This window comes from Diorhabda sublineata, chromosome X (assembly GCF_026230105.1).
Source record: "Diorhabda sublineata isolate icDioSubl1.1 chromosome X, icDioSubl1.1, whole genome shotgun sequence".
Classification (NCBI taxonomy): Eukaryota; Metazoa; Arthropoda; class Insecta; order Coleoptera; family Chrysomelidae; genus Diorhabda; species Diorhabda sublineata.
The window spans coordinates 34,056,612-34,084,419 of record NC_079485.1 but is presented as its reverse complement, the minus strand read 5'-3'; the positions used below and the strand labels follow the sequence as shown (position 1 = coordinate 34,084,419).

At 29.9% G+C, this 27,808-nt stretch overlaps 3 protein-coding genes across 7 annotated transcripts in view; 2 read left to right on the top strand and 1 right to left on the bottom strand.

The window, feature by feature from the left end:
* The window catches only part of LOC130450614 (solute carrier family 41 member 1-like), a 38,098-nt gene extending 16,949 nt beyond the window's left edge, over positions 1-21,149 (bottom strand). Inside the window, exon 1 of the mRNA XM_056789103.1 lies at positions 21,131-21,149. The gene's annotated coding sequence lies outside the window, so the exon portion shown is untranslated. The remainder of the gene's footprint in view (positions 1-21,130) is intronic.
* LOC130450612 (SET and MYND domain-containing protein DDB_G0273589-like) lies at positions 484-11,831 on the top strand. The gene is made up of 4 exons (XM_056789095.1): positions 484-855; positions 2,956-4,123; positions 4,495-4,828; positions 11,587-11,831. The coding sequence occupies exons 1-4, from the start codon at positions 555-557 to the stop codon at positions 11,791-11,793; spliced, it is 2,010 nt and encodes a 669-aa protein (XP_056645073.1). The 5' UTR covers positions 484-554; the 3' UTR covers positions 11,794-11,831.
* On the top strand, positions 14,744-27,693 carry LOC130450613 (solute carrier family 41 member 1-like). 5 transcript variants are annotated; one of them, XM_056789098.1, is made up of 5 exons: positions 14,744-14,979; positions 22,215-22,560; positions 24,775-24,954; positions 25,587-25,878; positions 26,159-27,693. In XM_056789098.1, the coding sequence occupies exons 1-5, from the start codon at positions 14,963-14,965 to the stop codon at positions 26,866-26,868; spliced, it is 1,545 nt and encodes a 514-aa protein (XP_056645076.1). In that variant the 5' UTR covers positions 14,744-14,962; the 3' UTR covers positions 26,869-27,693. The 5 variants fall into 5 exon arrangements, with proteins under 5 accessions (XP_056645076.1, XP_056645079.1, XP_056645074.1 ...); XM_056789101.1 differs by lacking the exon at positions 14,744-14,979 and adding an exon at positions 16,456-16,603 and having other exon boundaries at positions 26,159-27,090; XM_056789096.1 differs by lacking the exon at positions 14,744-14,979 and adding an exon at positions 16,663-16,923.
* Positions 27,694-27,808: the final 115 nt, after the last annotated feature.

Genomic DNA, 27,808 nt, shown 5'->3' with positions numbered 1-27,808 from the left:
TAAAATTAGTATCTGATATTATTTCATTTAAACATTCTATGCTGGATAAAACAAAAGCATAATTTTCATGTATACCTTGAGAATTGAGGAAATTATAATTTTCTTCCCAATTGTTACTACACAAATGATATTCGAATTAGCTCGTAGTCAATTGTATATAATATACACTCAATATTGTTTGAGATTGAATAAAATAGTGGTTTGGTCAAACAATTCTCGCCTAATGAGACCTAATGCCCTGTAATATCTGGAAGCTAAAAAATATGTAAGAAATTATTTTTAAAAAATATATGATTACAGATAAATTTAGGATGAAGCTTACATTTAAACTGAAATTTTTATCACATTCAAAATGTTACTTTCATTCATATGTTATATTGTACCCTGTACATTATATTTAGATTTTATTGACTAAAAGACACACCGTATAACAATTAGTGGAGAGGTTTTGAAATGAGGACTAGAATTTATAAAAATAGATTCAGTAGCTGTGTTATATTTATACGAGATTGATTGAGACGAGAATGTACTGTAAATAGGTGACTTAAAACAATATGAGCGATGTTCATGTCAAAAACTACACTTTATTACAAAATTATTGTGAGAAGGCAATAAGTCAATTATCCGGAGAATGCATTGAAAGATTCAAGAAAACCAAAGATGAATATTCTAGAATCAAGCTTTTATATGAAGCTGCTACAAGTATACCGATTACCATATTAGAACTTAATGGCAAAACCTTAAAAAATTCATTGGAGAGAAAAATTGAAGGAAATTCTTATTTTGCGAAGAAAGACTACATCAATGCTTTAAAGTGTTACAACGATGGTATTATAAAGTGTCCACAAAACTCAGGTATTTACCTCATTTTGAAATTTTCGCTTTCGAAATTTGTTTCCGGGCCACATTTAAATAGTGTGTCTCTTAAATGCATAATTTGAATTTTAATCACATAAGACTGAGCTGGTTCATGTTAAGAGGTTCAAATAGTATGCTAGAATATAACAATATATTGAAATTGAAAGTAACATTTTCAAAATATAATAATAAAATAATTATATGTTTATAAACATAAAACAAAAATGTATGTGTTATGAAATAAAAAATAAATTAGTAGTATAGATAGCTTTTCGGTATATATATATATATATATATATATATATATATATATATATATATATATATATATATATATATATATATATACAGTTTGAAACGGAGTCTTTGATTTTCTATTCAGATTCTATTCCTAACCTAATGTACTGAGCATTTGTTTTACCGACACTGAGCATTAATTTTACACACAATGTTTTATAATTGTCATTTCATTTGTAATTTTATGCTCATACCACTACCACTTACGTTATTCCATATTTAAGTTTATTATTATTATATAATTATTCATAGATCATATTATCTTCAATCAATTGTTAAATGGTATGTTTACATGCTTTAGATATTCAAAACGTCGGATTAATTTGAAATTTCATATTACATACAATAATTTCATGATATTTTTGGACTCGATTTTTTTTATCCACTTTTAACAATCAGATAGTTTTAACAAATACCTGAGTACCGGAGTCTACTACACTAAAGTAAATAAAGCAGAAACTAAAAAATGTACACTGCCGTAAGATGGGGTTAATATAATAGAAAAATGAAATTTATCGATTAAAAATTGTCATTCTTTCCTGTCTAGTGCTAATCTTCTGTTAGATTTCAATTATGGTTTTTCGAGAAGACGTTATCTCCGTTATTTACTATATTCGAAAACAAAACTAAGAATACAAAAGAAACATATATTATATATATAGTCCTTACTACGTTTAAAGTGTCCAAAAACTCACATTGCAATGGCAATATTTAGAAAATGTAATAAACCGTCACAAATAAATTAAAAATGTATCAACAGCCTTACACAAACGTAGAATTTATTTTCAAAATCCTAACATGATAACTCAAGATGTAAATTACCAGAAATGAAATACCAAAAAAACGATTTATATACAACGAAATAATCTTTCATTTAATATGTTATCAAACATTTAAGTCGAAATTCAATAATATTTAATTAATTTTTCTGTTAGAATGCATATCATTAATAACAAAAATAATAAATTTATAATAGATTATATTTTTCATATTATAATCAAAATCACCAACAAACCCTTGGAACACCTATGGGCTCTTCAATATCTCCTATACTAGCCTATATGCCATGGATTATATTTTGGATTTTGCTATATCTGTATTGCTCTTAAGTTATTCTTCATTGACAAGAATGTGGGTAAAACGAATTATATATACTAAAATTGATTTCGACATGATCGAATTTATAGTTTCTTCATTGGCATATATAAAATCAGTTACTTCTAAACTTTAGATAAATTCAACGGGTTTCAATTTTAAAAATGAGAGAAATCAAAAAAATCTATAATTATATGAAATTTTTTTTTGGAAATTATTAAAATATGAGTTCAACTCTTCACATCTTTACCACGATTCTTAATCAATAAGAACAATTTTCAATTATTCAATTTCTTTATATATACAATATTCATATTTTTAAATTATATTTAGGGCCATAATATATATTAAAAATAGTAAATACAATAGAAACAACATATATTTATTAAAATGATCAATGTATTAAAAAAAACTGATTTAAATAACATTAGTGTAATCATATGCACACCTTCCAAATTTTTAAAAATTGAATTCTAAGAAAAATTGCCAAAAAAGCCAAAGTCATCAGTAACCAATTAACCTTATCTAACCTATAAACTTCAACTTCATTCATAATTACTCAACCTAATCAAACATATAAAAATTCGGAGTAATTCATAATTCAACCAATAAAATTTTACAGTATAAAATCACGTGTCAATTTGAATTGAATTTAATAAATAACTTTTACTTGTACCAAACTTAATATTGTTTTGTCTATTCTAGTTGAATCCCGAGAACTTCTTACTATTTTGATTTCTAACCGAAGCGCAACATTCTTTGCGTTGAATGAATATAAAAAGGTTCTCAATGACATTGATTATCTAGTAGAAATAGGTAACTATCCAGCTCATTTGAACTATAAAATATGGATAAGGAAGGCGAAGTGTTATCATGCTTTAAAAAATGAAAATTTAGCTTCAGAAGCTTGTGATGAAGCCTTAAAAAGCTTAAAATTTAGTAAACTTGATAAAAAATCTATAAGAACCATAACACAAGATATAGAAAAAACAAAACAGACCAAATTAACGTTGGTATTAAAGCATGAACTAGTGATTGCCGAAGATCCAGAAATTTTTGAAGGTAGTAAAGAATATATAGCTGCTCATCCAAATATAAGCTTTGAACGTGATACTTATCAAGGAAGGTACGCTGTAGCTAATGGAGATATAGAGACGGGAACTATTATTCTTGAAGAAAACGCACATGGTGCAGTAGTAGATACAGAACATGCTCTAACTAACTGTCAGAACTGCTTTCTCTCTGTAGAACAACCAATAGCTTGTTCAACGTGTGCCAATGTCATTTTTTGTAGTACAATTTGTGAAAGATTGGCTAACAGAGGTTACCATAAAGTAGAATGTCCATTTCAGGAATCACTTTTCAAATCTGGAGCTTCGGTTAACTGCTTTTTAGCTCTGAGAATAATTACTCAAAAGCATTATTCTTATTTCAATGACAAGAAGAATAGGCTCAAAGACTACCTGAACGATAATTGCCAGAAAACAGCTATCAAGAAAAAGATTTATAGATATGATGATTATGATAACGTTTTCTTCTTATGTAGAAACGAGCATTTACGAAATAAAGAGGAACTTATTCATTTCAGTTTTATGAGTATATATTTATTGAGACTTTTAAAATTGGGAAGATATTTCCCATTTAAAACTGACGATAAAGTTTTAAGAGAAGAAGAGATTTATTTTGGAAGTCTGATTCTTAGACATTTGCAGATTCTACAGTTCAATGCCCACGAAGTGTCAGAGCTCAGGAATTTACCAAACTCTTCAGAGATTCAAGATGTGATGAATAAGTATGAAAATGCTAGTACCGGAGCAGCTATTTATCCAACATTAGCACTTTTTAATCACTCTTGTGACCCTAGCATAGTCAGGTGAGGAAGTAATAAATTTATATTATTCTGATGCATTTAACTGCATATGAAATCTACAGTACGTCATTTATAATGTTATTGAAGTCAGTTGAAGATGCGATACTTGCTGCAATATTTTTAATGTGATGAATTAAAAAATATCTGACGTTTCTAAGAAAAATTCTAGAAGCATTGGATATATATAAATGCGATTGAGATAAAACATTTAAAGAGAAACATAAAATATTGAGTTATGCAAAAAATAGTTGGTCAGTGTCGAGTTGAAATGGAACCTTAGTGAATAACTTGAAATTAGGTTAAGTGAAAATAGCGTGATTAGTTTATACTGTTCAAATAAAGACTATAATCAAATAAAATCCTTTTCTTTTTAGGTACAATATAAAAAGCAAAATGGTGGTTAGAACTATAAAACCCGTTAAAAAGGGAGATATAATTTATGAAAATTATGGACCACTATATACAACAATGCCATTACGAGAAAGACAAGTTACTCTTAAAAATAATTACTGGTTTGAATGTCTATGTATACCGTGTGTAGAGATGTGGCCAAAATTTGATGAAATGACCGACAAACAAATAAGAATTCCCTGTAAAACTGAGAAATGTCCTTACGTGCATATTACGAAATTGGAAGATAATCCTTTTTTCACCTGCGAGTACTGCCATAAAGTTAATAGTATCATGTCCAATTTAAAAGGTCTCATGGTACGTAAGTTCTTTCTATTGACATAGTTATTGATGATTATAGTTGGGTAGATGAACTTTTATATTGCCGTATTTAAATAGTTGATTTTTGTGTTTTAATGCCAATTCAGCAAAAGGGCAGCATTGTTACAATTTGACAATGAACTATATACCTTGGTTGGCAACTAAGAAGGGCTATCCATCATAACTCAGAAACGGATTATATTACAGCTTCAGGGTAAAAATATAACAAAAGTAACCCGAAAAGAGGGTGGGGAAGAGTGGGAACCTTGTTATGACAAAATGCTTGTAATCTGGTTCTGCCTGACCAATTTTTATGTACTTGACGTTGTTTAAAAGAGCTTTTGTCAAATTATATAAAATATATTAATTCTAGTTAATGTAATTAGCAACGTGAATGCTAGATGGCATTGTTTCATATATTTTAGATATTGTGATTTATTTTAACATATTTAAATAGAAGCATAAAAGTTTAAGTAGGTCGATATCTTTTTTATTGTCCCGAGATATCCTAACAATTTTATTTGTTTTCATCAACCATGAACTACGACACGGGAAAGAGAAATGAAAAAGAAAAGTAAAGAAAGGGCAGAGGAAGAAAGAAGCAAAGGAAAGATGATGAAAATTAAATTCAGCAAGCTTTTAATAGAAGACGAGTAATGGAAATGGAATAAAACAACGGAATTTTGGAAAATATAAGATGCGACCTGGCAATGAAAACGGAAAAGCTAAGAAACAACGAATATATACAAAATTTTGAAAGTAACAAGGAAAAAAGAAACAAAAACTCTAAAATAAAAAGCAAAAGAAAAGTCAAAGACATGTTTAATATCGCCACATGGAATGTAAGAGGCACTTTCTATGAAGGAGGAATAAAGATACTGATGAAAGAAATAAAAAGGTATAACGTAGATATTATAGCTTTGCAGGAAACGAAACTCGACCTCCTGGACGACCACCTATAAGGTGGTATGAAAGCTGGTCCTCAGCATCCCAACTACTCCTGGCAAACCCTTGATGAAAATACAGAACCTAGTCCTAACGTAAGAAGAAGAAGAAAACGAAACAATTGTTGGATCGAAAATATCGGAAATGGAGGTTGTGGTTTTTTGGAAAAGTGGAGGTAGAGACAGAATATTGGGGACAGGCTTTATTCTAAATAACAAATGGAAAAAATATATATTAGCATTTAAACCGATTTCTGAAAGACTCTGCACCGTAAGACTCAAAGGAAAGAACAGAAATATAAGCATTAATAATATACATGCTCCCTCCGAAGAAAAAGAAGAAGAAGTAAAGGATGAGTTCTATGAACAGCTGGGCTACTAATATGAAAATTTACCTAAACTTGATATCAAAATAGTAATAGGAGACGGAAATGCAAAGATCGGAAAAGAAAATATATACTCCTATAATAGGTAAACACATCAAACACCAAGAAACAAATGACAATGAACAAAGACTGATAAACTTCGTTTCTTGATTTTAGGTCGTTTCTGTTTTAAAATTAGTTTTTTTTATAGTTTTTAAAAGAAAGATAAATTTTGATGTTTCGACTTTTCTTTAGGTCTTTATCAAAATAACAATCAAAATAAAATCAAAAACAATAATCCAGAAATAAGCAAAGAACTCGATCAACAAGAACAAGAGAAATGAAAAGAAAATGTAGAAGAAAATAACGACAATATAACGAAAAAAATTGTAACAGATTGAGGAAAAATTTTAGAAGAAAGATATCCTTTTATCAAGAAAGGAAAAAATGCAAAGAGGGTACCAAACAATAACCAGCTACCTTAAAACAGAAGAAGGGATAATGGTGTATGAACCACAAGAAGTAATGCAGAAATGGAAATAGCACTTTCAGAAATTACTAAACGGAAATGAAGCAGAACAAGCAAGGGAAATAGAACAAAGTGATCTAGAGGAAGTAGAAGTACCAAGTGAAGAAGAAGTAAAATCTATAATATCAGAACAAAAAAATAACAAGAAACCATGGGAAAGTGAAATTATAACTGAAATTTTAAAATGCGTAGGAGTTGCAGAGAGAGTTATACGAATTAATCCAAACAGTATGGGAAGAAGAGAACATATCCCAAGAATAGAGCAAAGCACTAATATGTTCGATTCCAGAAAAAGGTGATAAACTGCTTTGCGAAAGCTATAGAGGAATTGCATTGTTAGATACTTGTTATAAAGTGCTAACGAAAATAGTAAAGAACAGACTAGAAGAATATGCTGAGAAAATACTAGGGGAATATCAAGCAGGCTTTCTCCCTATTACAATTACAAACCACCTGCTATGAATACAAGATACCACTTTATTCCTTGCTTATAGATTTTAAACAGGCATATGACAAAATAAATAGGACCAACATGTACGCAGCACTAAGCAGATTAGGCATATTGGCAAAAATAATAATAATAAGATTAGTTAGACTAACCTTAGATAAAACAAAAAAATGAAGTGATATGGAAAGGGTATAAGTCTGAAAAATTTCATGTCAATAGAGGACTCAGACAAGGTGACTCGCTCTCCACTGTATTATTTAATATGGTTTAGAAATAATTGTCCAAAATTCTAAATTAAAAACCGATGGGACAATCTTTAATAACAAATGTCAATGTCCAGCTTTCGCAGATGACATAGCGTTGATAGCAAAATCGAAGAAGCATCTAAAGAAAGCAGTAATAAAATTGGAAGAGGAAACCAAAAATTTTGGACTAGAAATAAATCAAGAGAAGTCAAAATATATGATCATGGGAGATACACAGAGAGAAACAGAAGATTACTTGTCCTTTAGGACAACCAGACACAAAGAGTACAATTTCGAAAGAGTTTCCAACTTTGTGAATCTAGGAGTAGTATAGAAGACAAGGGATTAGAAGAATTTGAACATTAGAACATATGCATGTGAGACATGGATATTAAAAAAGGGAGACGAAGCAGCCATGTTGGAAAGTTGGGAGAGGAAGATACTAAGAGGAATCTACCGAGGAGTACACACAGAAGATGGCTGGAGGAGAAGAACTAATAAAGAATTGGAGGAACTTTATGGAGAAGCTACAATAAGCTCGTTTAAGGGACAGAGAGTGGGATGGTTGGGATATGTTGAAAGAGAGAATAGAGAACGGATGCCAAAATAATACTGCAAAGAAGACCAATAGGGAAAAAGAAAAAGGGGCGACAAAGGAAGAGATATGTATAACTATGTAATATTTTCATGCTTGCCCTAGGCCTACATGGCCTGTAGAGCATATTAATAATATGATATCTTTTTTCTGTCTCGAGATATCTTAACAAATATGTGAATGGCGGAAATTTTCTACCAACGACTAGTAGGCTGATGAAGTAAGTTGTGTTATTTAAAAATAGATTTTGTATTTGTCAGTCAATCAAAGCATCAAACAAAAGTAGAAATCCACATATTTGTCAAATAACAGCACTAATATTTGAAATATAAAATAATTAATTATTAATTATTGAAAACAAAACGCCATGTTTATGATATGATGTTAAATAAACTGCCTGTTGAAAACAAGTGAGCTATGACTTTCACACATTAGTCAAAAAAAACTCATCGTGTTGAAGTTATTATTTAATTACTGCAGGTATTAGACTCTTATACGAGGGTTGCTACTCAAGTTTTGAGACACACGGTGGATGACTTATCAATTCGATGTTTTGACTGTTCAAAAACGTGGAATGAAAAACAGGCGACCATTTGCTTTGAAATCGTACGCAAACAACTTTTGTTGGATTGGCTCGTCTTGAAAGACACATACACTCGATTGTTATTTATTTTCGAGTTGATATGTTCATAGATCCATGATTCGTCGCCTGTCACAATCTTATAAACGTCTTATAAAGCACCGCGATTGATTTTTTTCAGCATTCCTTTACACCAAACTACACGAGCTTTTTTTGAGCGATTGTCAAATTATGCGGTATCCAACGTGAACAATAATTTGACAGCCAAATGTTCATGCAATATTGAATTCATGCGAGTGGAACTTATGCCCTAGTATGTTTCGATCTCACGCTATGTTACATGACGATTTTGCAATGTCAGTTTATGCACAGTTAGTTAAATCCAAGCTGAAAGTCAAATAAAATCATCATTTTATTGTATTTTTTGCCATATCTAAAAACTTAAGTAGCAGCCTTACGTCCTTTACATACTATTTAAGATTGATCCTATATCATACCAGATTCTGAATGTGAGAGATTGTGATATAAGGCTGGATTATTGCAACTGGCTAGTAAATATGAAACACGGCAATGCTAAAATACTTTACGAATTTTATGGTAGTAATGGTAGAGTAAATCGCCATAATATGCACTATTGGTCCGTAACACACGTAGTGCAGAATTCTAGGCGGACAAATAATTCGTCCATTTTTTTATGAAACAGTTAATGGAGAGAGATATTTACACTTTACAAGAAACGAATTGCCACTTTTTCTAGAAGACATAACCTTAGCCATTCGTCATGACATGTTCTTACAACATGATGGTTTCCCGGAAAATCCATAGAGATATTACAGATAGAGTAGGCATGCTATAGGCGCCCATACAAGTGGGAGCGTCTGGCCGATAGAAAGAGAGAGAGAATAATTTATGTATTGCTGTCTCTGTCTAATGGCGCATGCGCGTTGATTAGATTTCGTGTACGCACTTTACCGTTGCCCGTTGAATCAGAGACACGCATGCGCAGTACGCAACAAAAGAAAGAGATAGAAATACATAAATTATTCTCTTTTCATTCGCGAGACGCTCTCACTTGTAGGCATGCCTACTCTATGGGAAAATCACTCCATCCATGTTCGGAATTTTGAAATCAAACATACCCTTATAGGAGGACAGGACGTGGAAGTTCAATTATTTGTCCACCCAGATCTCCAGACCTAACGTGCTTAGATTTTTATTTGAGGTGTCAATAAAAGATCTCGTTCACACCAACAGACCCACGACAAGAGATGATATGGTTGAAAGAATGAAACAAGCAATACGATAGATAGATGACACCATCTAACGGCAATAATAAGATTTTTATTAAATCAGTTTAAATTACTGCATTTAGACAAATGTAAGAACTTTCCATCCATGATAAATTTTCAATTTCCGTTTGGGCAAACTAGCCTAATAGACGTTTGAAAAAAAATATTCTCGCCGTTTACACATTTCATAAGATATCTCGGGATATTGACTTACGGTTTTCGCTATTTTAATGTTAATTTAGTTTAGTTTTAAAACAACTAATAAAACTTTTATGCTTCTACTAAAACTTGTGAAATGAAACTGCACAGAATTTGATGAAAAATTTGATTATCGCATATGAAGTGCAACTTAATTAGGTAAATTTAAAAAAAAATTATATTTTCAAATATGACCACTAGTGATGGACCTAAATTATGAAAATAATTTACACGTGTTTCTCTGGACCACTTTCGTTATATTTTTCCTAGAAGCTGTAATTTACCCCGATACCCCGTCCTGTGCGTTACTTTTTTATTAAAAACATCAAGATTAATCACTATATCGCCAAAAATAGAATAAATATAATGTAAGCGAATTCTAGGTCATATATATATATATATATATATATATATATATATATATATATATATATATATATATATATATATATATAAATAAGTTTGTTGGGAATAATAGCTACACTTAACTAACTTATAATAATTAACATATCACTAACACTTACCTAACTTATATAATTTATTGGAATTAATTTTCTATTTCGTTCTGTTCACTATCACTATTTATTATAAACTAAACTAAACTGCGCTAAACGAACTCATTTATATAACCAAACGTAGTTCACAAAAATTCTAGAAAGTAGAGAAACAAAATTAATGAATAAGTAGACCTTCCTAGAAGTTAGTTCAACAGAAATAATGTAAATAAATCGAATGCTATGATAAAAAATTATATATCAAACATGCTGCGCATTCGCCGAATTTTAGCTTTCCATTATAACTGGACAGGACCGACCGCGGACTTGTTCGTAACAATATATTTACTATTTCAGGTGAGGAATGAAATATGCATGTTATTAGATATTTTTTTGTACATAATACTATATTTTGTGACCTAGTAAAGTTCACTACTGACTATATTTCCTGCTTTAAAAGCATTGAATACTTTGTGAGTGTTTTTTTCCCGGATGTTAGAGATATTTGTGGAAGTGCTGCTTAATATATTTTAATTCTAATTAGAGATTGTTATCAGTAGAATTCTAATATTGCATGCGACATTCGTGCTGAAAGTCGAACCATCAAATGATAATAAGAAATACCCTCTTTGTTCTAGTCTGTATAATATAAGATATTACTTTGCCATTGATGAAGTAGAAAATATTGTCTTCTTGCTGTTTAACTAAGAAGCGAATTCTAACAATCCGCAAATAGTTGCTAGAAATATGTCAGCAGCTACTCACTTTGTGTAACAGATGGAATCTTAAAATTAAATGTAAAGTTATTAAGCAATGTGAATATTTTCTTTCGCCCAACGAAATTATTACTGAAATTTTTAAAGAAAAGAAGAAACCCAAGCCTTTGCTATTTTTCAGTGACTATTTCCCACAAGTGTCCACTTTTATTTATTATGTTTAATCGTTTAAAGTTGTCTTCGGTTGATATTTACAATTGTAATTAATTATCCTAACGGTAACTGTCACCCAATGTGTAATAGCAACATACAAGAAAAGTTTTTTGCATTTTCAAATGTAAGTTTATTTTAGGTATTAGATACAATTCTACCGGAAGCCGAGAATCTGTTTTGTTCAGAACAATTGAAGAGTGCGATGGAGAAGTTTTTACAAGGATTGAATATTTTATTTGAATATACTAGATCACCGCATCCAGAAATTATAAAAGTTCAACAAAGAATCAGAAATTGCATGATTCACATGGGTAATAAAAGATATAACTATAAGTTTGATATATAATCACATTTAAATAATAAACGTGAATGAATTCATCTAAATTATTTTCTTTTGATTCACATTTGCCCTCACAACACTTCCAAGAATTACTACTATTTTTAAATAACAATATGATGTAATGGTAGAATTTGCGAATGTTTCATGCAATTAAGGAAAACTGAAATTTATTGAGAATTGAAATGTGCTGAATTATTCTCAATATTCTCAATACCCCTAATATATCTTGATAAGATATTAGTATGACCTATGAGAAGGATTATGTAAGATTTGAAAGTTTTATGGCACAATCATGGTTATTTCAAAAACTGACCTCATTTTAAAAAATAGACTATTTAAGGAGAAGGAGACATAAGTATTACTAGAAAAACATGATAATTCTATAGTCTAAGCGTAACTTTGTAGTGATATCGACTTACTTTTAATTTAAAATTTTCCAGTAAATGAACAAGTAAGCCAATGTTAGCAGACGTGATAGAAAGTGTGGTGAGTTATATAGTTCAATTGGCAAATTTTAATACGTTGAAGTTTCTTTTACAGATATTATGAAAGTTCCGAAGGTACTCATACTTTTATAAATTGCTATTATAATGGCAATTTTAATGGTTATATAATCGATGTTTTTTAGATTTATATATAGCGCATAAAGCTCTAATCATTATCATCACATCTATAATTATATACAATGAGTTATTCAACTAGTTTCCTACTTTAAAAATGATGAATTATTTTTAAAGTAATTATGTTCTTTAAGTGGCGGAACGAACATTATTGTGTTTTCAAACGTAATGGAAATTTAGACAATTATTACTGAATATGAATATTTGAATCATTTTCTAGTCCAGGAAAAATTTGACGTACAATTCCTCTTTTGATAATGCTTCCAATGAGTAGCGAAACGTAATGAGAAAAAAAAATAAAATCCAAATAAACCTACGAGATCATCTAGAGGTTTCAATAATAGAAAAGTTTAAATTGAAGAAATATATATATATATATATATATATATATATATATATATATATAATTTTTTATTTCTTATGCCTTTTAATATGATTATGCTTCAAATTATATTATTCAAAGATGTCAAAGTTACCGTCAGATGTATTATATGAAATTCGTTTCAAAAGATATGAAGGATATGAGTTTTCATGAGAAAGTTTGAAAAGTATTTCCAGGTTCTTTTCGTGTTATATTTGATTAGAAATTTTGAGGACTTTATTTTTTATGTTTTACATGGGTGATATAGATTTCTTATACCGGTCAATGAAAATTTCATTGTTCAGCATTCTCTCTTTCTATAATGAATTGTATATGAGGTTCGAAACTTTTGAATTGTAAATATCATCATATGAAAGGGATAAATTATATCATTTCCATTCTTTCTAATGAATAAAGGTTCGAAAAGCAAAACAGATATTGCAAAATCCAAAATATAATCTATTACATAATCTGCTTGCATAGGGGATATTGAAGAGCCCATTGGTGTTCCAAAACACTCATAAACTAGTACTAATATATATATATATATATATATATATATATATATATATATATATATATAGAATATTCTCGACATCTTGGATCCCACTTTGAAACCATTATCAAGACAAGGGAGGGGATAGGGTGATTATTCGTTCATTGGTAAGAAGTGATCCGATTCCGTGGTCTCAATCTGCCAACTCCTTGGAGTTTTGGCGAAGAAATTAAAAGCTGAAAAAAAATATAGAATGATTAATACAGAAATAAAAAATATATTCTTACCATCGAGAACACCATTGACACTAACACAATCACTGCTGGTCTTAAACTAACTGGTGTGCTAGCCGCCTGGACCTTGTAATTATACGAAACCTATTGCGGATTTTGTCTTCTTGGCGCGCGTGGGAAGTATATTATTGTCGGTTACTAATTCCGATATCTTCTCTAGCCCAATAGTCCATATCAGACACACAATAGAACCAAAACCTGAACACAAGGAATGACAGCCAGAGATTACCGTCAACTGGAAACACCTTCTTCATCCACTTCTTTCCAATACCACTCCGGCCAACAATAACATTTTTTCTAAAACCCCCTGAGAAGGTGAACTGCATATATTTATTACAAGGTCCAAACGGCTAGCTCGCCAGTGGAGTAGGCAAAACTCTTTTGATAGAAAAACAGTTCAGAATAACAGATAAAAATTTGACGTTTCGACCTGTTTCAGTCTTTATCAAAATATTTTGTATCTAAAGAGACCTAAAATTAAGATATATCATCTTGGAAAACATAAAAAGATCTAACAAAATAATATATACACGACGTCAAATTTTCACCTGTCTTTAAAAAAACTAATTTTCAATAAGAAGAGGCCTAAAATCAAGGCGATTTAGTTTATGATTTACTATGGTTGATCCACAGTGTAAATAGGTATGTGGAAATTATATTTGAATATTTCAGGCCCATGCTCGGATCTCCTTGTAATTCAGTAATCCATCACTACATTGAATACAATTATTACTTTGCACCTAAAAATAAAACAAATATAACTCTCATGATTTTATAGTTACTTTATTCATGATATAGGTTTAGAAAAAAGTTATGCGAATATTTTTGATCAAATCTATTCGTATTCTATATCTTAATATTTGATATTTCAGCAAATTATTTTTATTTCAGTTCATTAAAATATTAAACAGCAAACATTATGTTAGAATAAACAGTTCTAAGTCGAACAAGGTTTGGAATCAAAGAGAACACAATTAAAATTAGACTAATAATAAATGTTTACCGACCTATACTATGAATTGAGGAAGGAACTATACGCGCTAAGATCAGTGTATTCGGACACCAATGGGAAATTGTGAACCAAGGCTTTTGCTAATAGCAAATTCAGGGGCCATTTTTACGCATTTAAACGTTACTGAGGGCGTAATAGTATAATAACCATAATAACTGGAGCTATTGCCGAACAATTGCGCATAAAGCAGTTTGAAGTAAGACATATCATTGAAAAGGTGTCATTCTTTTTCCTATTATTCAATCTTACTTCTTACTCATTTTTTTCTAACGACACTTACATAATTCTAGTTTTCGTTATATCGAGTGAGTGTAAATGTTTTAAATGCATAAACACTGGAATTATGTTTGAAAATGTTTTCTCTATTAATTACGAAAACTGGAACCAACAATTATGCAGATGACCACAGGGTGAGTTTAATTATTCTTGGAAAAACAAATTATAATAATTTCATACAAAATGAATAATCGTACAATGAAATACAACAGCATGTATATATCAATTCTTAAATAATATTGCTTTAAAATTTTTTTATCTATTCAAGAAAAATTAAATAGATAGGTACGTATTTGATGCAATCTAAATAAACAAATGAAAGGAACTATTATTTATATTAGTCTAATTTAAGTCATTTGTCTGTAATTTTTTTAACGTGCCGATCTGAATACAATATCATCCATATCTTTACATTAGAGTTTTTATATATTGTGAAGTAAACAAATAATATAAAATGTCTAAGATTAGGCTTTGGTATGTATCTCTGATGGGTATAGTCTTAAACTTAACATGGAATTCTATTAAAAAGTATATGATAGTAGCATAGGTAGAATCTATATGATTGATCACTGTGTAATAAGATATTCTGTCTCAATACGATATACCTACAGCTTTGTATTTGAAACTTTGGAATAACTTTATTCTCTCCATATTTGCTTTTTGATAATTATGTTTCAAATGTTAAACGACCACGTTATATTTATTAAGAAATTGTATCCGTACATATGATCTGAATCTTATTTAAGTAGCTACTCAATATTTTCTTCTTGTCTATCTAGACTGCCAAGTTTTTACACTACTATTTTCTTACTTGTCTTTTTCGCATTTAGCTCTCAAGAGTTAATTTTTCATGTCAGTTATAAAAGAATAAGATATAAACTTGTAATGAGTTCATCACAAAATTTTGGAATTTTATATACGGATTATGCAAATTTCTGTTTATAAATAAAACGTCGACTGGTATCAACCTCGCCTACATGATGTTCTACGTTGAAGTCACAAGTTAATAAGATTGCATGAGTATAACAAAGATTTTGAATTGCATCCATATAAGATTCAGTTTTTGTAGTATTCCGAACCTGCACCACTGCAAAAATGTGGTAAATTTTGATTTGGAGTATAGGTAATTTTTTGTAACGAAGCAGGTAGTTATGTTACTGAACAAAATTTTCGCAAACTTAGGTATACTTTAGCTCTCAGAACCAGGATGGAATAACACAATTTTGACTTATATATATATATATATATATATATATATATATATATATATATATATATATATATATATATATATATATATATATATTATATATATATATCCTCACATTATTGACATAATTGTATGTTTTAAGTACAATTAATTCACAATTTTTCATTGTTATTATTTTCCCTACATAAACAAGGATTTATTTGTTGCTAGTGTCAAATTAAATGAGAATGCAGTTAAAAGCAAACAAGATTTTGCTCCAAAAATACTGAATGCTAACGTTAGAATTATTCTATGTATTAGTCTGTTTATCTGTTAGATAAATAAATCGTGACAACTTTTTTGTAATCGATAGCATTTTTTTAATTCCTATTTACAAAGTTTTTTCTTGAAAGTAACAAAATTTTGTAAACAACCAGAAGTTTCAATTAAATTCCATATGCATATGAAGTGATTGAATTTAGATGTGTCAGATTTTAGCTACATAATTTTTAATAAGTCTTTCCATTTTATTAAATAGACAATAAAACCAAAGTTATTTAATATAAATTGTAAGTAAACGATTGTATTATCATATTGAAAATTGGCTAATTGAGTGAAATATTTTCAGAAAAATATGTGCAAATATTATGCCACAAATTGTCAACTGACAAATTTTTAACAACTTTTATATTTCATGATATGATAAACATATTTCAGTGTAATTTGTACCTAACATATATTTAATAACTTTTAATTTATAAGAAGTCTTTTTCTTTCGCGCAAGTATGGTTGCCATGTATCTAGTGTTTGAAAATCTTGAAGGACCGACCAGACAAAATCAATATTTCTCCAATGGCAACAGTATTACACAGAATGTAGTCAAGTTAAGGTGTGTTAGGGCTACTTAGGCCTAGTATATTTAAAGGTATAATACATAAAACATTTTACAAATTTCAATTCAAACATCATTTCACATGGTAAGTTCTTTTATTATATTCATTAACGCAAATATTGTTTGCATTCCTCCTATTTAACATGTGCTATTAGGTTTAAATTACTTTCTAATATAAATAAAACATTTTAAAACGGACATTTTTCACAGATTGTTGGCTTTCACTTAAAGAAATGTATATTTTAATCAAATTGATTTTAATATAACAAGAATTATTTAACCCAGAACTATGCATAGATTCCTAGATGAGGAATCATAGCTTATTTCAACTGTTATTATATACGAAAAATCGAATTCCATACCAGTGTTATAATATTTATTTTTTAAAGTAAGTTTTCATTACTTAGATCCATTATTATTTATAAAAGAAGAGGGCTTAACTTATATTTCTATTTTACATCCCAATTCTTGATTTTAATAATTCAGTTTATTGGCATGGTAATGTTTTTGAAATATTTTCATTTCCCTTATAGGTAGCATATGAGTGTATAGTTCTCTGTTTTCTAACATTTTACTATTATAGTGGACACTACATAAAAATCTCGCCTGATATTCGGTGCCATTACCCATCATAGGGCTTTTCCGAAACTATAAGCTGAGGTAAGGTAGATCATTTATCAGCTGATTGTGGATCCTAAACCGGAACCAGATTTTGATCACAAAGTCAATGGTCATTTCCAATTTAAAACATGATTTACAAGAACTTAATTTTTATTACTTTTTTGGGCCTTAACTATTCCTTTAGTTGTATAATAGATTTCATATGTTTATTAATTGTTATTGAGCAGTTATCAATGATTTACCCACTCTCAAGGATTTTGCTCCAAAGTTTGATACTAATAAGCTACTTTTATGCTGAAATGCCAAAAAGTACGCAAACCTCAGTTACATATCAATATGCTGTTCATGAGAATTATTAGTATTCAGCCATTAAAGGACAATGAATAATTTTCAAAATTAAGAAAACCATATAAAAATGAAACAACCTGTCAGCAAATTGCACTGGTCTATTAGCTCGGAAAGACCTAGGCAGAATAATTATTGATTTTATAGAAAATTCGCTCATGGTTAGCTTCGTTTTTGTTTATACTACTAAATCATTTGAGTGAAGTGAAGAAACTAAGAAAAAAACAGTGGTCTTAGAAAACCTATACTTCTGGCAGAAAATGGAAGCTTTACATTTAATCAAGGAGTAAATAGCTTCATTCCACCAGAAAATTAATTCAATTTGAATAAAAATTACACACACATTTGGTTTCATTTGAACTATCTAAATTTTCATTAACCAATTTGCACCCTCAGGTAGAGTGGAGAAAACAGAAGTAACCAGCGTTCTAAAAATTATAATCCTACCAGAACAAAATTAGATTGTAATGAAAAAAAACCTTATAGCTATTTCATTTTTTATATAATCACTTCAATCTGTTATGAATAAAATATCTAAATTAAATACCTACTTTCAGCAGTCTCATTGAATACTTAAGAATAAACAAAGAGTAAGCGAAGTTTTGATTATCTTTTTGCATTGTTGCTGATGTTTGCAAATGTTTTCAGACATTACCTAAATCATGGCAAATAATGTTGTGTGAATGTGGATAGTTTTCGACCCTAATGTTTAATATTAATATTGCATGATATGTTTGGTAGCAAATGGTAAGTTCATAGCATTTCTCTGTAGTTGCCATTCGAATTCCTGATGCTATGAATGGGGACTGAACCATTAGTGATAGTTCATTACTTTATCATTTTTATTCTTAAAAAATATACTATATTAGTAAATTATTAACCAAAGCTAGTAAAAGTGAGTTGAAATAACAGACTGTTTATTCTTTTCTCATCTTTATCTTGACCCCAGCTCAAGTAAAATCTTTTGACTAATGTGTTTTGTTTCAATAAAAACGAAGTTAACCATGTCCGATTTTAATATAAAATCGATAATTAATTTGCCAGGGTCTTTCCAGTTCTATTAGGGTAAATAAGATCAATATCATATGACTAAGACCAGATCGATTAGTTTCTGAACAACAATGTAGGTGATCCGGGTTAGTTTCTGAAGATTCAGGTTAATCCGATCGTAGTGTCCGAAAAGTTCTCATGTCAAAAGTATATATATATATATATATATATATATACCTCATTTTTTGATCCGATTGAAAAGTTAAGCAAGGATCATCATTCCTACCTCAAACCACTCCTCTCATTCCATAATATTATTATAGTTTTATGCCAGTTTTCAGTAGTCACTGGGGATCAGGTGTGAACTGACTAAATGGGGACACAAATCGAATTTGAATCCGTTTTTTTAATTTTTCAGTCAATAATGCCATCTGTTACACTATTAATGGTTTTACCTCTTGAGAAATTTGAGCGGTTTTAGATAATCTCCTGTAATTAATGCAGGGTTTAGGAATATATTGTTTAGGTATGAGTAGAAAGATCCCAAGCATTCATCTGGAATTTCGCTGTAATTAAAAATTCTATTTAGAAGTTTTGTTAAAATCACGATGTTATTGTGATCAAAAATTTGTATGATTTTCACGGATATTTCAGCGGAACCAGGTTCTTACTCACTTCTGAAACTTTTAAGTTTTACCTGTAAAGACAGAATTATTCCACTCTTGAAATGGCTTATCTTCCATTGTGGAATATAATTCCCAAATCTTTCTGACCTCACCTCAATTATTCACGTATAAAATTTTTTGTTTATAGGTGGAAACCAAGAAACTCTAGTTTTAGTCTTAATAGTTGTAAATCTCTTACATGATTCAAATCAACTGGTTAAAATAGATGTGTGCATTCATCAAGAGAGAAATTGTCAGAATAACTAGAGAATAAGTTATTTTCAACATCAAGTTCATTGTTATCCAGTACATTTAGACTCAAATCATCGGAGTAAATTAAATATCATTTGAATTTAAAGTTGGCTATGCGCCAGACAAAATTTCGGCATAGTGAATAAACGCCTTATTTTTGTGCTACATCTATTAAAGTAAAACAACCAGTCATTTCCATGATTACTAGGTCCTCTCAATAACATTGGAGAATAATATAAAAGAATGTGTGTATGACTCTAAATCAAAAATAAAAACCGATAATTTGTTCAATCTTTTTTAAAATTATGCAAAAATAACAAAAAAATATTCTAATAACATTGCAGTATAATACACCCAAATGATCCTATATTACGTATATGATGTATATTCTTTCTTTATTCTAGATTTTAGAAAGCTCATGTACTTCCAATTCTATAACTGTAAACGATATAGAGAGCATATTGATACATTTTTATTTAAATTTTAATCGAGGATAACAAAGAGCTACTTTATCAAATAAAAATGAAAATTTTATGCTTCCATCGTATAGGTACACATTTTATTTGTTATACGCAATGGAGATTTCCCGCTAACAATATAGTCCCTGTCATATATCTTCATCACTAAATTAATCTAAATAATGACCGAATAACAAAATTGACTATTGCATTAAAGGGCTAGATATACGGATGGATAAAAATAGAATTATACACTGACTTGAACTAAAAGCAAGCTTATTTTTTTCATATGACCTGTAAACATCTTCAACAATATAAAAGTTGTTGTAAATTTCAAGTGTATATTATTGTCTATTATTAAATTGATTGTTTAAGGTATCTGGATTAAAAAAAAGTTTTATGGACAGTTGATAACAGCTATATTTTTAATGCTACATCTTTCAAATTAGCTTTCACTTATTCAGTTTGCTTTGCTAAATAACCATGGACGTATAAAGCGTCCTATCGAGAAAACTATTCGCAGCATGGTAAATAAATTTTTGTCCAATAGTTGAGTATATAATAAAATAACACTCATATGTTGATAAAACGGAAGATGTACCGAAAATGTAGTCGTTTTCAGAAAGAGTATGTAGCAGAATTCGAGGCACTCAATTTTGCGTGCCTTGCCATGCCATGTCAATGATCCAACTCAAACTATATCATATTCCATACATATGGGCATGGATACACTTCTCAAACGAATGAAAATGTTTTGAAGATATCTCACATAGGTACTTTCTTTTATTTGAATTTGACGTTAGAAAACGCTTAACATTTATAGGCACTTCGAGTTTGCCCTGGATACAAATTTGATATATCAAGATATATTACCTGTATTATCGTATTTTTTTCTTGAGCTATAAAGACGACAAGGTTTGTGTATAGCAACAAATTCTTCACTACATACTTAAATATAACTGAATGAAAATAATTTTATGTATTGAATCACTGAAAAAATAAATTTACAATGTTTCAAGTTTTCTAAAATAATTATTCAATTTAAGTTAAGTATAGTCCACGAATCTCATAGCCCATTATTATCCTTGCAAGGTCAAAATAAATAATAGAACTTCCCTAAAAATTATTGTTATTCGTACATTTAGTAGATAATGGCGGAAGGCAATAAATGTGGGTATGTAAAACGTATTTTAGCTTAGTTATAATAACAGTATTATATCAGTAATATTTTACTAAATCAACCAGAAATAAAAATAGAACAGAGAATGATTTTTCATTACTTAAAGTACGACAGATATGCATTAATACTGTATCTACACTGAAAAAACAAAATTTTAATGATCTAGGAAGGCTATAGTTATATTCAGATAATGTTTATTTGTAAGAGCCCATGCAACAAGATACAAAAATAGAATAATAATGTTTGTTAGGTTGAATACCAGTGTATTCATAATCATCAATTTAATATAAATGTGGAACGGCCAATTTGAATAATCGTTATACAGTACCAAGTATGTAATGAAATTGCATAATGCCCATTGGACATCGTTAAAACCGCATAAAACAACAAAAAAAACACAGGTATCGGCGGGATACTATTCATTGAAAGTGAGAGAATACATATCCTCATCTCTAAACTCGAATTTGTTGACGGTAGTTTAACTTATTTTAATTTATCTTCACCTTTCTTGTGATCATTATTAATTTAAAATTAAGCTCACAATAATTAGGTATTATATAATTTAATAGTCACATCATACTACTATTTGAATACTATTCTAAATGAAAAATGTACTAGTAGATTATGAAAAAATCCTCACTCTATATTTAAGTGTTTAAAAAAATAGAACTATCAAATGACATTTGATACAGCTTATACATGTATATATAACTATACAAACAAGAAATTACAGAATGTGTTAGTTGAATATATCAATAATATCATTTTTTTTTTCAGAAAAGAAAACTATGGAACAGGCGCCATGGGCAGTATCAACCATGTTCAACAGACAAGTTCAAAGAAATGCCATACTGTCTCTCTTCTTACAGAAACACCCAGCCCTTCAAGTGCCTTGGAAGCAAATTTCACACTAGACACGGATATAACTTTAGTCAACTCCCAAGAAAATAGCGAAAATGACAATGGACGACTTCCCGACGTTGTTGTAGAAATGAAGGTTTTCGAAGAGCATGAAGAACAAATTCAAGAAACTTATTTATCTATAGCTATACAAGTTTTTATTCCTTTCCTGATAGCTGGGTTTGGAATGGTTTTTGCTGGATTAGTATTAGATAAAATTCAAGTTAGTATAGTACATATCACTCAATAAGTCCTAGATTTAGCTAATGAAGCAACTTTTTGCAAAATTTATTCCGCTTATATTGACGGAGGTACAATTACAGTTTTTTGCTACTTAGTGCAGTTCATGAACTTTATTCTCGACCATTGTTTGCTGGTGGCCTATAAAAGACAGGAAATATTCATTTTTTGGTAAACTTCCTCCATTTGATTCTTGATCATATTCACAAAAAACATCTTTATTATAACTGCTCTTTAGGACTGTAAAATTTTTATTAAAGCTGGATAATTCATCTTTAAACTTACATTTTTGTAACAAGGATCATATACAGATCATATGAAGCAAGGACCATCGCAACCAACTATGCCATAAGGCTTAGATTTGTTGTGTTATGTTCAGGATCTCTTAAACAGCTCTTAAAAAAAATGTGGGTGCGAATCTATGTTCCATACTTTGTCTCATGTAGATGGAAAATATCTATCTATCTATCTATCTATCTATCTATCTATCTATCTATCTATCTATCTATCTATCTATCTATCTATCTATCTATCTATCTATCTATCTATCTATCTATCTATCTATCTATCTATCTATCTATCTATCTATCTATCTATCTATCTATCTATCTATCTATCTATCTATCTATCTATCTATCTATCTATCTATCTATCTATCTATCTATCTATCTATCTATCTATCTATCTATCTATCTATCTATCTATCTATCTATCTATCTATCTATCTATCTATCTATCTATCTATCTATCTATCTATCTATCTATCTATCTATCTATCTATCTATCTATCTATCTATCTATCTATCTATCTATCTATCTATCTATCTATCTATCTATCTATCTATCTATCTATCTATCTATCTATCTATCTATCTATCTATCTATCTATCTATCTATCTATCTATCTATCTATCTATCTATCTATCTATCTATCTATCTATCTATCTATCTATCTATCTATCTATCTATCTATCTATCTATCTATATCTATCTATCTATCTATCTATCTATCTATCTATATATATATATATATATATATATATATATATATATATATATATATATATATATATATATTTTTTAATTGCCTCAAATAGCGTTTGTAGGATGACTTTCGTTTTTAGTTGACTGTGCGTGTTTTGTGTGTTCATACAGTCCCAGAGCATTGATGAATAAATCATTTAGATGGCTTCAAGAAGTTTGGTTCTTCACTTTCAACCTCGGTCGTTCCGGTAGTTCCAAATTGTTTGTGCACAACGTTCAATAGCTACAACTTCCGCTTGGAAGATGATTGGATTAGGAGTATTGGTTTATAGCCCCTATACACGTATCTCCGTTACTGTTGCGATTTTGGAAGTATAAGATATCATGTTTTTGTATGATTTTTGATTGAGAGTGTTGTCTTTCCAATTCTTTTTGTCACTCAACAATACTAAGAATTTTTTCTCGAACTTTCCTGTTCTTTGTAAATCATATATTGGGAGTTCTAAAAGGGGCATTTTTGGCACGAGAATCAGAATTTGTAATTCTTTCTTTCATTACCTATGGCTTTACAATCGTGGTGTACATCAATTTATCCAGTATTCGGTGGATACATCCCCGCTTTTTGCTTGCTATTCTTCCGTACACCATGATGGCTTTTGGAAAGTTCTTGATATGTTTTTCCACATATATCTGCTATTCAGGGTGTATCCCAGGTACTTAACTTCCTGTCTTATATATAGAGAGCTACACAGGGTCAGTTTCTGACCTGGCAGAGGACAGCAATTGCACCAATATACTCGCGTGAAAGTAGTTTTTCTTGCTTCGCCTAGCTATACAAGTATAAGTTGCTGAATTAGAAGTAGAATAGGAAACACCTGCTGATTTTGTGAGTCAAAGAAAATGTAATAATTTGGATGGTGATTGCATACGCCTGTTACTGCAGAATTTTTCGTATATTTTTTGATGAAAAAAGAAATATTTAATCAACAATATAATTTTTTTCATCCATTATTTTCTAACAACTAGAGCCGTGTAACTGTATACTAGATTAAACTTACATCTCGTTGGCGATACTATAATCAAACAAATGCACTAACCTGACAAATTTTAACTAATGACAAACCAGTAAATTCGTTATAAATATTTTAGTAAATGTTAATTAAAAAATGGAAGAGATTAACTTGTACATAATTAATTTACTTTGTTGTTACAGCACTGGCCAGTATTTGAAGAAATAACGGAACTAGTTATATTAATTCCTGCTCTTTTAGGACTGAAAGGTAATTTAGAAATGACGTTAGCATCACGTCTTTCAACACAAGCTAATTTAGGTCACATGGATACAGCTAAACAAAAATTAAATATTATCGTAGGAAATTTAACGTTGATACAGGTAATTTTTTATTTAATACTTAAGAATCAATGTTAAGAATCTGTATAATCTTTACTTCTTATTTATAGACTCATAGAAATGTATCGGTACAACGGAGTCTCAGATTGTTCTCCTTTTCGTATAATCATTTTGCTTTTACTGTTGAAATGATATCATCTAAGATTTTTTTTTGAGTCCTCAACCCACAATACCATTAGTGATTTCGTACTAGGAAGGACAATAATATTAAGAACGATACACAAGAATATTTAAAATAGCAATCATCCAAAGTCTAACAGTTAGGAAAGGATGGTGGAACTACAAGAATATGCAAAAAGCTATTCTGATTGTAGGATAACTGACAGAAATTCTTCAGCCTACTTAAATAATCCCAGTCTTATAAATCAACCAAAGGAAAATATAGCAGGCCAAATGCTTAAAGTAATGCTACAAAGAATCTTAAAATTGGTAAACACAGAACACAATCAAAAAGTACTTGTCATGGTGAAAGAATTTCAGTAAAATATATAAGACTGATCCTAGATGTAAAGCTTAGATGAGATAATAAATAGCATCCATTATATTTTCATAACTTTCAATTGCCCTTTGGGTAGAATTATTTATCTTCTTTAATTTTATGTATTTTATTTCAGTGTCAAGCGATAGTTGTTGGTTTTCTGGGTGCCCTAGTTGCTGTAGTAATGGGTGGAATAAAGAGTAACGAAGTTGAACTGGACCATGTTTATTTATTATGTGCCAGTAGTTTAGTAACAGTCTCAATAGCAAGTTTTGTATTGGGACTCATCACAGCAGGAGTTATAGTTCTTTCTAGATACTGCCACATTAATCCTGATAACGTGGCAACTCCAATAGCAGCCAGCTTAGGAGATATTACTTCACTCACATTGTTGTCATGGGTGGCTACATTATTATATGAATCAATAGGTAAAATATTTTTAAATATTACACAATTTCTATGATTACATAATCTATAAGTACCTCAATATTGCTGATAAAAATTCAAAATATTCCCCATAATCACAGCTCACTGAAAAATTAATTACTCCACATACAAAAATTTGAAAAATTCTTATCTTCTCATCGAATGGATATATTTTAACATTTGATAATAGAAATGTTGTAATATCTACATTCATAAAAAAATGTTTACTGTCAATAACAATATTTATTGAAGACATTTCTAATAAGAATTTTATTATATTAGGTACTCAGGATTGGTTAGCTCCAGTGATAATAGCAGCATACATTTTAGCAATACCATTATGGGTTTGGATAGCCAAACGAAATTTACAAACGAGGGATGTTTTGTATAATGGATGGACGCCAGTTATGGGTGCCATGATGATTAGTTCAATAGGAGGTCTAATTCTGGATTTCATGGTTTCAAGATTTGAAAGTATTGCAGTCTTCCAACCAGTAATAAATGGTGTAGGTGGTAATTTAGTGGCTGTTCAAGCTAGCAGAATATCAACAGCTCTTCATAAACAAGCAGAACTTGGAATACTGGCGTCAGATAATAACTTAGATGAGGACGCTGTTATATTCATATCACCTCTTACTTGTTTCTGTGGAAAGGGAACACATTCAAGAACTACAAGAGTTCTTATGGCAATGGTCATACCAGGTCACCTAATTTTCATTTACACAATTGATTATATTAAAAACGGTGACACGTCCCTCAGTTCGTGGTTTGTGATGGTTTATTTATGTGCTGCTATTATGCAAGTGGCAACATTACTGTACATAGCATATATAATGATTCATTGGATGTGGAGAAGAAAAATAGACCCTGACAACTCAGCAATACCTTATTTAACATCGACAGGAGATCTACTAGGAATATCTTTATTAGCAATTGCTTTTCAATTCTTGTATCTGATTTCTGATCATGATCCTGAAACGCTAGCAAGTTGATTGAATTTGAATACTTTGATATTAAAAGAAACCAATGAGTTTTTGACATAAGTACATCTTGTGATACATTTAATGATTTTTGACTATTGACATTACAAATGTAAAGAAATATAGAATGAATTTTAAGTAAGAGTTTATGGTAAATAATAACTTAGAAGATGGCAAAAATTGTTTCATAAGTTCATGGCTGTATTTTTGTTAATTATACATTTTATTTTTACATGAAAATCTATTATTTGAAACCTCTATGTACTCAAACAATATGGTGGGTATCTTGAAGTAAATGTCATCAAATAACGGGTTGAAGCCCAAGACCCCATTTCTATAATGTAAAAAAGTTATGGACGTCAAAAGTATAAATGGAGTGCGCATCTTGAGCGCCTAAGCTTACAATATGAGGACTTCGTGAAAACTTTCTGTTTTGAAAAACTATTTCATAATGAACTAGCGTACCATTTAATATGAGATTGATTTTTGTAAATCTATGGTAATTTTTTCACAAAATTGACTTGCACTTGGCACTTTCGCTGTAGCGACAGTTTCGGTATTGTGAAAGTGACTTGATTCGTCGTTATTGCTTGAATTTGTGTGAAGCCTGCTCTCACTCAACAATATTTTAAAGAAGAAGAGGGCGCACAGGGGTGTTAGTATACGCTAAAATCTGTGTAATCAGGCCTTAAGATTAACTTATTGTAGGGTTGCATAACTTGCTTTTCTTTTTAGCCTTAAGAACGTTGACAGAATATTTTTCGAGAATAATTTAGAAGAGGTTAGGGTTGTTCCAAATAGAATGTGTTAGATAAAAGCATTTTAAGTTAAATAAAAGATGAAAAAGACTCCATAGTCTAATTATTTCCACGAAAATATTAATTATAGATAATTTAGATAATAAGATAATTTCTCAAACACAATCTCTGTTCTCACCGACATCTCCCACTGT

Coding starts and splice junctions, on each gene's coding strand:
- LOC130450612 (XM_056789095.1), top strand. CDS start 555: ATGAGCGATGTTCATGTCAAAAACTACACTTTATTACAAAATTATTGT. Junction 4,124..4,494: donor TGTGACCCTAGCATAGTCAG/GTGAGGAAGTAA, acceptor TTTTCTTTTTAG/GTACAATATAAAAAGCAAAA. Junction 4,829..11,586: donor CCAATTTAAAAGGTCTCATG/GTACGTAAGTTC, acceptor AGTTTATTTTAG/GTATTAGATACAATTCTACC.
- LOC130450613 (XM_056789096.1), top strand. CDS start 16,820: ATGGTTGCCATGTATCTAGTGTTTGAAAATCTTGAAGGACCGACCAGA. Junction 22,561..24,774: donor TAGTATTAGATAAAATTCAA/GTTAGTATAGTA, acceptor TTGTTGTTACAG/CACTGGCCAGTATTTGAAGA. Junction 24,955..25,586: donor GAAATTTAACGTTGATACAG/GTAATTTTTTAT, acceptor ATTTTATTTCAG/TGTCAAGCGATAGTTGTTGG.